Source organism: Mesoplodon mirus (genome assembly GCF_964341445.2).
Source record: "Mesoplodon mirus genome assembly, chromosome: 16".
Taxonomy (NCBI): Eukaryota; Metazoa; Chordata; class Mammalia; order Artiodactyla; family Ziphiidae; genus Mesoplodon; species Mesoplodon mirus.
The window spans coordinates 4,340,195-4,354,474 of NC_138992.1; the positions used below are offsets into that span (position 1 = coordinate 4,340,195).

At 54.8% G+C, this 14,280-nt stretch overlaps 1 protein-coding gene across 1 annotated transcript in view; it reads left to right on the plus strand.

Annotated features, from left to right (window-relative positions):
* Positions 1-14,280, plus strand: part of COL22A1 (collagen type XXII alpha 1 chain) — a gene marked incomplete at both ends in the record, with an annotated part of 243,681 nt that overhangs the window by 147,286 nt on the left and 82,115 nt on the right. Inside the window, 8 exons of the mRNA XM_082600940.1 lie at positions 704-745; positions 3,505-3,537; positions 6,441-6,494; positions 6,759-6,812; positions 7,626-7,679; positions 9,438-9,491; positions 11,065-11,118; positions 13,771-13,875. Coding sequence (XP_082457066.1) covers positions 704-745; positions 3,505-3,537; positions 6,441-6,494; positions 6,759-6,812; positions 7,626-7,679; positions 9,438-9,491; positions 11,065-11,118; positions 13,771-13,875 — 450 coding nt within the window. The remainder of the gene's footprint in view (positions 1-703; positions 746-3,504; positions 3,538-6,440; positions 6,495-6,758; positions 6,813-7,625; positions 7,680-9,437; positions 9,492-11,064; positions 11,119-13,770; positions 13,876-14,280) is intronic.

Consider the following 14,280-nt stretch of genomic DNA (forward strand, 5'->3'; position numbering starts at 1 on the left):
TGGGCTCCAGTGCACAGTGTGGAGAGGTTTGCTGCAGCACGTTATGGCTGCAGCAGGTGGGAAATCACATAAATGTCATCAACAGGAAGATAGATCATGTCCATTTTATTACCTTCATTGGTTTATTAGTTCTATCTCTCCTTTGTTTTATTTTGGCGATTGCTTTAAAGTTTATAGTAGGCATCTTTAACTTACCACATTTAAATCTTTAAGCGCTATTATACCGCTTCATGTGTACATATACGAACCGTATAACAGTATATCTTCATCCTCCCTTGTAGCTTCTGTGCCATTGTGGTCACACATTCTACTTCTACCCGTGTTCGAACACCTATAGTCCATTGTTATTGTTTTTGCTTTAAACAATTGGTTATCTGTTAAAGGTTTAAATAAAAAAGAAGTATTTTATACTTAAAAAAAAAAGATGGATCACGGATCACTTTATTTCCTTGTGCACCAGGGAATAGTATATAGTGATATAAACGATCTACACTTACACATACCAGCATAGATACTTCTCAAAATAAAGTTCTGATGTGTCTGAAGTATTTTATAATTTGGAATCTATCTGTCTATCTATCTATCTATCTATCTATCAAGGTAGATGTGGGGTGGGTGATTCTGTTGTCTTGGGAAAGGTATCCCAGGACAGGCAGAGCTGGCAGAGGGTTGATGGTAATTTATTTTCCATTTCTTCATCTAGGGTGAAACGGGTCCAGCAGGCCCCCCGGGATTACCTGGAACTGTAAGTTAACTCTGCTTCTAACCCTTTCTCCTTCTGCACACATACCACTTAGTTATAAATATCTTTTTAAGGGAGTTTGTCAGTAGCCAGACCTGTCCCTAGGTCCTGTAATCCAAAAATGCATAAGCTTCACTAGGAACCACCTTGGGCTTATTGATTGATTTTATTCAGCAAGCATAGTTACTGTTTATTAGAACACTGGCTAGACACTGAGCATCCATACCCACCTCTTGCCCATGGGGAAACAGGGGTCCAGAGACAAGAAGCGGTCTGTCCAGGGTAAGACTACAACACAGATACACAGCCATGACTCATGCTTCTATCCTTCTCACGTCTGAGGGCAGGCGTCGTGAGTTTGGGATGAGTAGTGAGTAACAGCGTGGGCTTTGGAGCCAGAAAAAAAGTGGGTTTGAATCCTGGCTGTGCCATTCACCAGCACTGCGGTCTTAGACACGTTATTTAATGTCAAAAAGACTTGGTCTTCTCATCTGTTAAGAAAAAATGTTATACCTAGCTATCTTGTACATTTGTAGTGAAAATTAACTGAAATAATACAAGGTACATTGCACAGTTTCTGGTACATAATAAATACTAAAAAAAAAAATGAAGGCTATATAAATATGCGAATATAGTTTGCATTTTTTTTTTCATGTGAATGTTTCTTCCCAGCCTTGATATTCTGTGCTTTGATCGGGTGATTTCGGGGGAGGTGAACATGGCTCCAGATGCTGGCCATGGCGGGGCACGTAGGGATTGGTCATTTAGTAGCTACAACGGGACTGCCTCATATGGAGGGCAGGAGATGAGAGAGCCTGAGCACCCAGAAATCCCATTTGCAGTGTGACTAAGATGGGTCCTCCGTGGTCTTCTGTATGTTACATCATGATGCCACCACTGTTTCTCCCCACACACATGCCCCTCAAAATGAGACGCAGCAAGTATTTCAGAATCAAATTTAGAGTCAGAACTGGCCGTGTAAAATTGTTGTTTAAGACTGGTAATATTTAACGTAGGCAAGTTTGCAGGGAATGAGCACTGCCTTTTGGTAGGAGGCATATTGGTAACACTTATTTGAGAGGTTACTTTGTATTAACATAAAGTATCTGTCTAACCATTAGATTTAGAGATTCCATTCCTAGGCATCTAGCCTGAAGAATTATTTGCATTGTGTGTATTTAAAAAATCATGTACAAGGATTTACATTGTGGTGTTGCTTATAATGAAAAATCACAGGCAACCTACATGACCAGAAGCAAAGAATTAACTAAACCCTGGAATATGTGTATCATGGAATCCTACTTCATAAAAATTAAACACACACACATGCACTACGCATATGGCTTTAAAAAGATGCCAATATTCAAGAAAAGTTAAGTAGAAAAACTAATTTATGAATTACAGCGTGTGTGAAGGCTAACACGGACTCCGCAGCCCACCTACGTGATGTCCAGCACTCACTGGCTGTGTGAACTTCATTAAGAAGTTTCTTTCTCTGACCTTCAATCTTTTTACGTATAAAAGCAGGGCAAAAACAGATAAAACTGCTTCTTTTACTGTGAGGAATATATGAGTTAATATGTATCAACAACCATAAGTAATGCCCGCTGTTCTTATTTGTATAACTCTCGTGCAAAGTTACGCATTCCTATATATTCATAATTGCAATTGGAAATAGATACAAATGGGTCTAAAATATGCTAAACTGAAAAACTGGTTTCTTTTGGGGACGAGACTGGGATTTGGAGAGATGGAGGGCACGGTGTAGGAAATCTCCTTTTTTCCCCTCCTTGTTGAATTCATTGCGTTTTGGGACTAGAATCCACGATGTCCTTTTGTCCACTCACTTATATTTGAGCACCTGCTGTGAGCCAGACGTTGGCGGAGTTTGGCTGCTGTGGAGCTTAAACAGCCTCGTCAGGGAGATAAACTTTAGTCACATGGCGGCCCAGACACACAGATCCTGCAAATCATAGTAAATGCTGTCAAGGCAAAGAGCAGGGTGCATGGCAAGGGGGCCTCGTTTATATTTGAGTGGTGGAGGGGGAGGGAGATCTTTGAAGACAGGACATTCAAACACGAGCTCTGGAGGGTGGGCTTGGTCAGTCAGGTAAAGGAAAAGGGAAGCGCGCTCCAGGCCAGGGGAGTGGCGGGTATGGAAGCTTTGAGATGGGAGAAAGCAGGCTGCCTGGGAAGTATTCATGCAACGCAGAGGGGCGGCCGTGCGGGGACCGGTCCATGGGGTCCTCAGCTGCTGGGACAGAGAGTTTGCATCAGCTGGGCTCCCCGGGCCCAGAGCTGAGGCCCGCAGCCTGGCTTCCTCATCACCTGCGTCATTGCCAGTAGCCGCTGGTGGTGAGCAGTGGACTCTGCTGGAAGGATCCAGCGGTCCAGGCACAACTCTGATTACTCGCATGGATTCTTCCGTTTCGGCCCTGCTATACCCTGAGAGGAGAATGTGTCATTCCATTTCACCGATGAGAGCAGAGAAGCTGGCAGGTGTCCGAGGTCACACAGTTTAAGGTGGAGGTGACAGGCTTTGAGCTCAGGCCGCGGAACTCCAGCGTCCCCACAGCTAACCACTGTGCTTTCCAGACTTAATACCCGCTTGGGGACTTTAAAGGAGCATGGGATCCTAACTGTCAAAACTAGTCATCGTTCAAGGAGCCCTCGGGGCTGTATTCTTTTACTCGGTAAATCTGTCAGAGGCAGGTTGTTAACGTCTATTCACATCCTTCTCATTTCTGTGGTTTCCTTTTCAGACGTCCTTGTTCACGCCGCACCCAGGGATGCCAGTAAGTAGCAGCGACTCCTCGGTGCTGCACGGTGTCCCCCAGCCTGGCTCGCGCTGTCCCCGGGGGCTCTGGGATCTGGGCCCGGGCTGTGTCCTAACTCTCAGCCCCTGCGTCCCAGTCGCTGCCAGGCATCTGGGCTTCCCGACCTTGTCCTGGCAGCCAGTGGGGACAGACCCTGCGAGGAACCAGCTCCAGGGTCGGACAGGAGGTTCCAGGGGCCTGGAGGCTGCCTGCCGGTAGCCAGGGGCGAAGGCCAGCCCTCTCTTTGGGTAAAGTTACCTCCTCACTTCACAGTGCGTGGCTCGTGGTTCTGAACAGGACAGAGTCGTGTGGGCTGGCAGGAGACCAAAGGGCAGAGCAGGCAGTTCAGTGGGTGTCTGCAGTGAGGGGCCCCGGGCCTGGAGGGCCTCGAAGGGACAGGTTGAGAGGGGCAGTTCGGAGGGCAGAGGGGACCCAGGCTGCGTGGAGGTGTGGCTGGTGGAGGGACAGCTTGTGGCTTCTCGTGAAGATGAAAACATTTGACCGAAAAGGATGCTCGCCATGGCTGCAGCCTCCAGGAGCCTTTCCCTCCTCCTTCCATGAGCAGCCCCCGTGGAGATAAGCGTGTTCAGGGCCTCTTCCTGCCCTGAGGTCAGCAGACAGCCTCCTCTGGTTCCTTTGCTCTCAGGGACGTGGTTCTCCTGCTGTTAGGACTTGACCCGCTGTGCCACGCGCGGCCGCGGAGGGGCTTGTGTGGAGGATCCACCTCCCTGTTTCCACTCTTAAGTAGCTATGACTTAAGAAGCTCAAAAGGACCCTGTATCTGATGGAAAAGAATAGAGTAGAGAGAGAGAGGCTGAGTCGGTGCCGGAATCACTGCGGAAGGAGGAGGAAGCGAGGGCGGGAGGGCCGTCACGGGGCAGTGTGGGCTGCAGAAGTGCTGGGAGATGCGGGGAAGAGCAGGCTGGGCCTCCGGCTGGGTCCTCTCCTCTCTCAAAGGAAGGGCTCAAAGGGTCAAGGCGGCAGAGCCTCGAACGCGGCAGGTGCAATGCAGGCATCGCTGTGACCGTCCCTGTGCCCAGGGATGGCCCATGGATCGCAGGAGTGAAGCTCCTTGCAGAGGGCCTTCCTGGACTTAGCAATTGAGACTTGGTTGTCAGCCATGAGGCCCTGGCCGAGCCCCACCGTCTTCCTCTTCCAGGACCACATCCACCTACCCGATGCCTCTGCGTCTCCCTCCCTCACGCCCACCCTGAGTCCCCAAATCTTGAGGCAGACCTGCACATCCAGCCTCTGCTTAAAGGAATTGCTCCATAAAAGATGATTTCCAAGGTGCTCCTATGGGAAGGGACTAAGAGAGAGCCAGAGGTCTGCCCGGCCTCCTCTTTGAATCGCAGTGGTGCCACCTTCCTGCAGGGTCTGAGCTGTGCAGAAACCAGGAAGTCACTTTCAGATGCAAAGCAAGGAACCTGTGTCCATGAAAAAAAAGAAAAAAAGATTCATTGTGGATTGTTGCATGAATCCCTCTGGGGCTGCCTCATTGCCATGGTAACCGTGTTGTATTGATGGTTTTGAAAGATGTTCTTCTGTTTGATTTCTCCTCGCTCTCAGCTGTGTGCCTTCTGGCCCCTGCACACGGGGAGAGGCCGTGAAATTTGGAGAGGTGGCAAAGTTTGCAGCATGATTAAGGGGAATAAAAAGGGGGAGGAGGGCTGCTCTAGGATTGAGAAACCTTCTGGGGATGTCAGGGACCCCAGCTGGGGAGGCCTCGAGGTAGTGTGGTGATGGCAGTTTGTGGAGAACAGAGCAGGGGCTGTTAGATGGTGAGCAGGTCTGGAGATGTCAGGGAGGAGAAGGGAACCCATTCCTGAGCTGGAGGAGGGAGGGACAGGCAGCCTCAGGCTTGGAGACATTGCCGTTAACAACTTAAGTGAGGCTTTGTAACTGGTTTAGAAGCAGCCACCTCGGGAAGGCAGCCTGACTCCACCCCCTCAGCCTGCAAAGGATTCCCAGACGCCCAGCCAGTGCCCTGCGCTTACTGAGCCCAGAGGGGGGATTTGGCTTGGCTGACATCACCAAGGGGGCATTTGGGGGAGAACGACACTCCTGCATTCAGCATTCAGCAGCTATTGATGGGCACCTTGTGTGCACCCCTGCAGTGAAGACTCTGCCTCCTGGCTCTCAGGCTCTGGGCAGAAATGCCTTGAGCATCTTGCCTGTCAGTCCCCAGGGTCTCTCCTCTGTCCTGGCCTGACCACGTCTGGTTCCTGCGCCCGCTTCCTGCCACCCACTGTTCCTTCCCCCAGTTGGCAGAAAGCGTGTGCAGACTCCTTCCCTGTGCGTCACCCGAATCCATCCTGTAAGCCCTTTCATCTTTGAAGATTGTATCTCCAGTGACTTGTGGACCAGACAAAAGAATTTTGCACATCCCCCAGCTCCCCCACAGGAAATTTTCTAGGAGGAAACCATGCTAGAAATAAGGGTATTGTTGTCTGGTGACTGGAGCCAGAGTGCGTTCTTCTGAGCTGGTGGGAAATGGAGTTTCTAGAAGGAATGAGCTTGCATCTGTGGAAAACCTCTTTGCAAGAGCAACCTCACTTAATCCAGGCTCTCCGAGGTGTACTGTACAGGTTCCACTCAACAGCTGATGCAGAGGGAGTGGCGCCCCCAGCCCAGGGCCGTGCAGACACTAACTCGGGGGTCAGTGATGAGCCTGGGGGAGCGCAGGCAGGAGCCTCGGGGGCAAGGGCTCCAAAATCTGCCCATGCGTGAGTGGAAAGCAGCGTGGAACCTGCAAAGGGCAGTTGCTGGCTGTGCTGGCTTCTCCTCCAGCAAAAGAGGCGTGTGCAGGACAGGCAGGTCCGTGCCGCCTGACCTGAGGGTGGGCTGAGCGTGTCTGCTGTACTCTGCTTCCCCACCGACAGGGAGAACAAGGGCCCAAAGGAGAGAAGGGCAATCCCGGCGCGCCTGGGGAGGCGGTGAGTGCCCTGGGCTCTGCGCCCCTGCCCCGCCCCTCACTCTGGGCGGCTGGTTAGACGGGACGTCCGAGGGCTGAGCGGCTGCAGCTCTGAACTGCGCACAGGAGCCCCCTGAACTGAATGTGGCCCCTTCCTCCTCCCTTAGGGGTCCAAGGACGCCCCCTCTGTGGATCTCAAATTATGCCCATTGCATGTGTCCGCACCTCCCCCGTCTGCCCGGAGCAGGGGTGTGACCTAGCCCATTGATAGGTTGTTTCATTTCAGGGATCACAGGGTCATCCTGGAGAACTGGGGCCTCAGGGACCCATTGGACCACCGGTAAGAAAACTCTCTGTCCACCTGTTGGCTCCTAGACCCGAAAGCCCCGCCAGCGCCTCCATCCGTCGCTGGCCCCTCTCACCTGGCATTCCGGGAGTGTCCACCAGGGGGCACTGCGACGGGCACTGCCACAGGCACTGCTGGGATTGTGAGTCCAGTGCCCTGGGGCAGAGAGGACCTCACAAAGTGCCCCAAAATGCAGCCCCCGGGGGCGGGCCCCGCCTCTGGGGCCCAGGATGTCGCTGCTCTGTCACTGAAGTGTCGGTGTCGGTGAGCTGGGCTCCCGCCACGCCCTCCCTGCCCGACTGTGCAGCCGCAGCCGTGCTGGGGACCAGGGCTCCCCGAGGCTTTTCAGCTGCGGAAGGTCCCCTCCGCCCTCCCAGCCCCAATTGGCAGCTCCAGTTTACGTGACACCTAGTGTGTGTTAGCATTTTGATCGTATTTCTCTCAGTGTTGGCTTCTTAACTGGCTCTTTGTTGGGCAGTAATTCGTGTTCTCTGGGAGTCCCGTGGGAGAGGCCTGTCTGGGCTCAGACGCCACGGGCTGCCGGCTGGCTGTGTGACCCGGGCCGGCCTGTCCCTCTGAACATTGCTCACGTCAAGATAAAGGGTGGGTGCTGCTATCCCGGGGGTGGGGAGGACAGAGTACGATAGCGGAGGCCAGGAGCTGCCATCTCTGCAGCTTTAGACCCGCTCTCTGTCCTTCAGTTCAGATCACCTAGTTCTGATGACGAAGGTGCCCTGACATCCCCGCATGGGGGCAAGGACTGTGTTGCCTGTGGCTTCTCACCTCCCCGTTTTGTTTCCCGTGTAGGGTGCCAAGGGACAGGAAGGCGCGCAGGGGCCGCCCGGAGCAGCTGGGAACCCCGTGAGTCCTCCCGGGTCCCACAGGAGGGGGTCTGGGCCAAGCACCTGCCCCTGCCCGGGCTCCCGGCTCTGAGCAGAGTGTGGGGAGGGGGTCGGGAAAGTGCCGTCCACGCTGGAGGGCTGGCCGGGGCTGGAGCCTCCTGAGCAGCCAGGACCAGAGACATGCCGGCCTCTGCCACGTTCCCAGCATCTCAGGGCTTCGTCCACATGCCAGCCCCGAAAGGAATCTCCTGCACACACATGGGTGGCGCACACATGGACACACGCAGACGAGTTTGTCACTCTGAGAAGCACGCCCACGTGCACATCCACATCCACACGTTTGGAAACCGAGATGCACACGCACCGTGATGCGCACACACGTATGTACACCCATATAAGGTCGTGCACACATATAAATGCAGTTTTGGCAACTCCAGGAAGACAAGCACACGGGTACCCTCACGCGCTCGCTGCTCCTGGCCCGCCTCCCTCAGGCCCAGGATCTCTGTGGGTCGGCACTCGTGCCCCTGAGCTCTGACTAGCGTCATGTCTACCGAGCAGAGCCGCGAGCCCAGGCTTCTCCGGGGAGCTGGCAGACTCCCGCGGAGACTCCCAGGAGGGGCGGTGGCATTAGAGCAGCAGCAGTGCCAGGCAGGCAGGACCGCAGGTCCCACGTACCTGGCTGCAGTCTGCTCGCACAGCCCAGCCCACCGTGCACGTGACTTAGTGGGAACGGGGTCAGCCCCGGGAGCTGGGCGGAGTGGACGTCGCAGAGAAGGGGCTCGCGGTCAGCTCCTCCGTGCTCCCAGAGAGAGACCCGCCCGAGTGCAGCCTGCGGGAGAGGGAAGCCGAGTGCAGGGGTGCGGGCGGCAGGAGAAGCGTGGGGAGGCCCCAGTGCTGGGAGTCCCCTGCGTCCCCATCTCCCTGGCGATGACCCATCCAGAGTGTCCTCACCCACGCCTCCCGTCATGCACTCGTCCAGCCACCAGTGTTCAAATCCACCTCCTCCAGGAAACATGCCCTGATTCGCCAGTCAGATCCAACACAGGCACACACGCATGTGCACACACATGCAAGCTTTCCCCCCTCAGTGCCCCTGTTCCATGAACAGCACCGGCATCTTCAGAGGGAGCCAGACCGAGAGCAGTGTTGCCGCGGCCCGCTCGGGCTCCTGCCACCGTCCCCACCGCGAACTCCCCCTTGGCCGTCCACCATCGGTTGGTCACCAAGCCCAGGTCCAGGGATGCCTCTTCCTGTCCAACCCGCGGCTGCCTCACGTGTCCTCTCTCTGGTCCCCGAGGCTTGCTCATGCCCTTACGGTCGACCTGCGTTATACCAGAGCATGTTTCTCTGCAACGCAGGTCTGAAGAGTTTGTCCCATTTTCGGGGTTTCCTTACCCCCAGCCTCTGAGGATAGAGGCCAGACCACACCCGAGACACGTGCATGTTTGGCCCTGGCCTGCCTTTCTGCCCACCCCGCCCCGCCCAGCACACACTCCACCTCTGCTGCCTCCATGCTGTGGTCTTAAGGAAGGTCCTAGGCTGCTTCTGTCCTCCTGTCTCCCACCTCTGTGCCGGAATCCCACTCATTTGAGGCTTGGCGAGTTGGGATGCACCCGGACGGGAGGCTCATCTTATCTGTGGAGGGGGTTTCAGGTTAGAAACATTTCCAGCAAATCAGGGAGAATTGAGTAGAAGGCAGGTTTGGAGGGAAACTGGCGGAGCTGCTTATAATCAATACCTTGGGCCTTTCTAACCTTCTTGCGTCTCTTAATAGGGCGTTCCTGGACCTGTAGGTCCCCCTGGTCCCGATGGCCCCCCAGGACGTGTGGTGAGTAATCGGGGTGGGGGGAGAGGGCAGGGACACCAGCAGTGGTTGTGGCTCCACAGAGCCCGTCTCCCGAGTTAACTCACTTATCCTCCACGAAACTCGGGGTGTAGGCATCCTTACTCCCATTTCACAGATGGAAGAACTTGATGTCCCGATGAAGTCACCTAGAAAGTTACCAACCTGAGGTTCTCGGTAACTCGTGAGATCTCCGGGTGGTAAATGAAGCTGTTGTAACCGCAGGAAGCTGTGAGCATCGCTGATGTTGGAATCAGCATCAGAGTTTGCCTTAGAAGAAACAAAATGAACCTACAGAAGTGGAGGAGGCCCTGACTTTGGGGCTGCCCGGGTTCTGGCCACAGCCCTGCCACTAACCAGCTGTCAGGCCTCTGTGAGGGGCTCCTGGAGGCCTCCGCGTTTTCATCTTCAAGATGGAGAGCGCGGCCTGTGCAGGTTCACCCTTAACCTCCTGCTGCACTTGACTCAGGGAGACAGCCTCCCCCATGGGGGCCCCAGGGGTCTGCTTTAAGGACCCCAGCTTTAATGTCCACCCGAACGTTGATTTCAGCTGCACCGTGTGCAGTGAAACACCCAATGGCATCTAGTCAAGGGTAGCAGAGAGTTGTGCTCCTGAAATAGCTTGAGGGCAGCCCCGTTCAGTCACCGACCTTTCTGTTAATAATCGTAGCGGTTCAGAGGACAAATGTGGGCCTATATGTGTGCCAGGCACTGTTGTAAGTGCTTTACACGAGTCCGCCCATTGACTCCTCGGGACCCTGGGAGGTGGATATTAGTATTGCCCCCATTTCATGCTAGAGGAGACTGAGGCACAGGGAGACTGAATCACGTGCTTAGTGGTTGCCGTGGGTACTGCTGGACCCTTGCCTGTATCATGTCACCCTCCCCACTGCAGTGCCAGCCACAGACTTCCAGGAGCCAACCTTGCATTCCTTTGTCTGAGGGTTTTCTGTGGCTTTTAGAGACCTCGCTGTGCAGCCACGTGACATGTGGCCAGGAGCACCACCATCAGCAGAAGCATCCCTGGCTGATGGCTGTACACATGGCCCAGCTTCTCCACTCCTGGTGGAGCCACTCTGAGTGTGTGTCCTGCGTTGGCCCCCAGAGCCCCCAGCAGGACCGAGCGCCTATCCTCCTTTCTCACGTCCCTACTGGTGCTTCCGTGGAGCACCTGCACCTGAGCCTTGTCTCAAAAAGTCAACCTCTGGGGGACTCTGAAGACACAGGTGGAGCAGGTCAATGATGCCAAGGCTATGTTCTTAGGTCACCCTCATCCTCCCCGAGGTCCCCTCTGAGAGCTGCAGCCCAAGGGGGGCAGGGCATCAGGAAACACATGCCTGCGTGGTTAGAGGTCTCGTGTTCAAGGCTGAGTGACAGACCAGGGGAGGAGAAGCTAAGGCAGGCGGGGGGAGATGGCGGCGAGGAATTTAAGTCGGGGTGGAGGGGGAATGAGTGGGGACAGAGCTGGAATCATTAACTGGAAGGGGGCTGATCGCCCTTCTGTGGGGGCGGCGGGCCCTCTTGAACTTCACCTTGCCAATAACCCCTCTTTCTTCAGGGCCCCCCGGGCACCAGAGGCCCCCCTGGGAAGGATGGGGAGCGCGGTGAGAAGGTAAGATGCGGTGTGATCTCTCTGCACACAGCAGCTGTTCTCAGCTTCTCAAGAAGCAGGGAAGGAGGAGCCCACTCTGCTCAGACCTGTTTTAGGACCCAGAGTCGGAAGGGCTTCTGAACAGAAGGGTGGGAGGGGCCCTGCAGTTGTCTCGTTTAACCCTCACGGCGGACCCGTAGGGTCGGTGGATCCCCATTTGACAGAGGTGGGGACCGAGGCTCCGAGAGATTAATTCAGCTCTCCTACGTCCCGTAGCTAGTGAGCCACAGAGCTGGTCGGTCTGCCTCTAAGTCCATTTTCTCTCAGTTCAGTGCACCAACTTAGCCCTCCCACACCCTTGTGTGCACAGTTAAACCTTCCTGAGTTACGAGAAAGAGCTTTGTTTATTAGGAAGAAGAGAGACACAGTGTCCCCCCAAAACACCAACACCCCGGGGGCAGAGCAGGAGGTCCCACGGACTTCCGCGATCCCACGCCACGTTTCCTGAGCTCGCGTTTTAGGAAGCATCTCCGAGGGGTACTCCTGACTTCTGTACTGGCATCTAGTGGGTGGAGACCAGGGATTCTGCTAAACTGTCGCAGGACGGCACCCCCTTCTCAACACAGAGCACCTGCCCCGAACGTCAGCAGCGCCGGAGCTGAGAAGCCCGGCCTGCAGGCACCCTCTGACACCTGCATGTTCTCGTCTGTAAAATGGAGACACTGACCACAGGTGGCGAGGAGGAGCTGAAGCACTGATGTGTCAGAGGGCGCGGCAGAGAGCCGGTGATGGGGGCTGACAGCGGTTCGCTGTCCCGAGCCGCCACGTGAGGCTTCGCGTCCAGGAACGGGTGTCTCGGCGTCTCCCCGGCGCCCAGTGCCTCCTCCGCAGAGGGCCCCTCCCGGCACTCCAGTGTCGGAACTTGATGCAAATCCCTTCACGTCCACTTCGCCTGGGACCTTTGAAAGGAGTGATCATTTTATCTTTTCTATTTTGGCAAAATGCAACAAGGATAAATAACAAACTTGTACGCTTTGGTGGGAAGGCTCAGTTTTAAAACACATACTTCAGAGAGGAAAATGATTTACTGCAGAGAAAAATGATCCACCGACCTGTGGAAAATATCCTTAAGCGAGGGAAAACAACCTGGCCCATCGGGTTTTCCTTGATTACACCACGTCTGAAGGATTAGGCTCTCTTCGGGGACGTAAGTGGGGCACTGACCACTTCGAAGGAGCTTAGAAGCGGGTTCGGAGAGGGTTTTGAGGACCAGTTGAGCAAAGAGGAGAAAAGCTGCGAGTTGTTGGCTCATTCCGCCTCACGGGGGAGCCAAACACTTCTGCTTGTCTGAGCAGAAGCCTGGGCTGAGGTCCAAGACCCAGGGCTGCATTTGGAAGGTCACTTCCTCCGGCGCTCTGCAAAGTGGTAAAAATCCCGGACGGCAGGATGTGCTTTCTCTCTCCCATTGTCCAGTGGCTGGCCTGAGGCTTGCGGAAGCTGATCCCGCCCTGGGCCTGGAGACAGGCCCTCTCCATCCCTTGCTTTGTCCCTCCTTGGGACATGGTACCTCACCTCACCTCTGCATCAAATGTCGGAGGCGGTCAGATTGCAGCCTAGGCCCGAGAGAGCCCTGCCTGGGAAAGGGAGTTCCTGCTGCTCACGGGGTTCCCCCCCTCGCCCCCAACGTTCCGCAGCCAGGGCTGCTTCGGGGCTCCTGGCTTTGTGGTCAGAGAGGGTGAGCAAACTCCAAGCCCAGCTCCCTCATTAGATCCTGGCTGTCTGTCTCTCTCTCTCCCACTTTGGAGCCCCGGCCTGTGTTCACATCGCTGGAAGTCTGTCCTGTGAAGAGGGATTGGATTTCGTCTGTAGAGCTCCAAGGTGGAATGCCAAACATCTGGAAGATTTCAGAGAGGGTTGGCTGAATATAAAGGCACACTATGTAATGGAACTGCCCAATAAAGGGATGAACAGCCTGAGAAGGTGGTGAGCTCCCTGCTCTCAGAGGAGTCCAAACAGAAATCGGAGGACTGCCTGGAAGAGGCACACATGATGGTTTCCTGCAGTGGGAGGAAAGTTGGACTAGAAGACGACTAGTATCCTTCCTGTTCCCATGTTCCACGTTGTATAGTTTGCTAAGGCCGCTGGAACAGCGTATCACAAACTGGGTGCCTTAAACAACAGAAACTTACCGTCTCACCATTCTCACCATGTCAGGAAGTCCTAAATCAAGGTGTCAGCAGGGTTGGCTCCACCTGTGGGCTGTGAGGGAAGGATCTCTTCCAGGCCCCTCTCCTTGGATTACTGATGGCTGTCTTCTCCCCACATCTTCACGTTAACTTCCCTCTCCACGTGTCTGTGTCCAAATGTCCCCTTCTCGTGAGGACACCAGTTCATACTGGATTAGGGTCCGTGCTACCTTAGTATGACTGCATCTTAACTAATTACATCTGCAAAGACTCTATTTCTAAATTGAGGTACTGGGGTTAGGGCTTCAGCATATGACTTTTGGGGGACACATTATACAACCCGTCTTTCTATGCCCTCAGAAGGGGTGGGCTTTCTGAAGCAGGGCATCACCAGGAAGCCCACCAACCCCCTTCAGGTTGGCTCACCACGGAAAAGCTTACTCTCTGCATGTCACTGATCCTGGACACTGTCCACTTTTCCTTCCAGGGAGCAGCGGGAGAAGAAGGAAGCCCAGGACCAGGTGGCCCCAGGGGCGATCCTGGTGCCCCTGGGCTGCCGGGGCCACCCGGAAGAGGGAAAGATGGAGAACCGGTAAGTGTCAGGTCCAGGGTTTCTGTGCCCATGACGATCAGGCTGGAATTAGAAGAGAAAAAAAGAAAAGGTTCACTGGTCAAGCTTTGCAGAAGCGGAGTCATAGCCAGTGAAAGCAGGTGGGCTGGGAAAGGGGTCTTGGATGGGGGAAGCATCTTGCTCCTGTCCACTTTAGGCCAGTGCAGCAGAGTCCTCCGTGGACTGCTGGCCGCGTGCCAGGCTCCAGGCTGGACGCTGGGGACGCGGAGATGGGTGAGCGCCTGTGCTGTTGAGATGCTCATGAGACAGCCGAGCAAACAGATAACCGTAGCTCAGGCAGTCCTGGAGTGCACATCCTGGAGAAGGGCTTCTTGGTCTGTGAAAGTCTGGGGAAACCTTGCACAGGAAGTGGCATTTGTGCGAAAT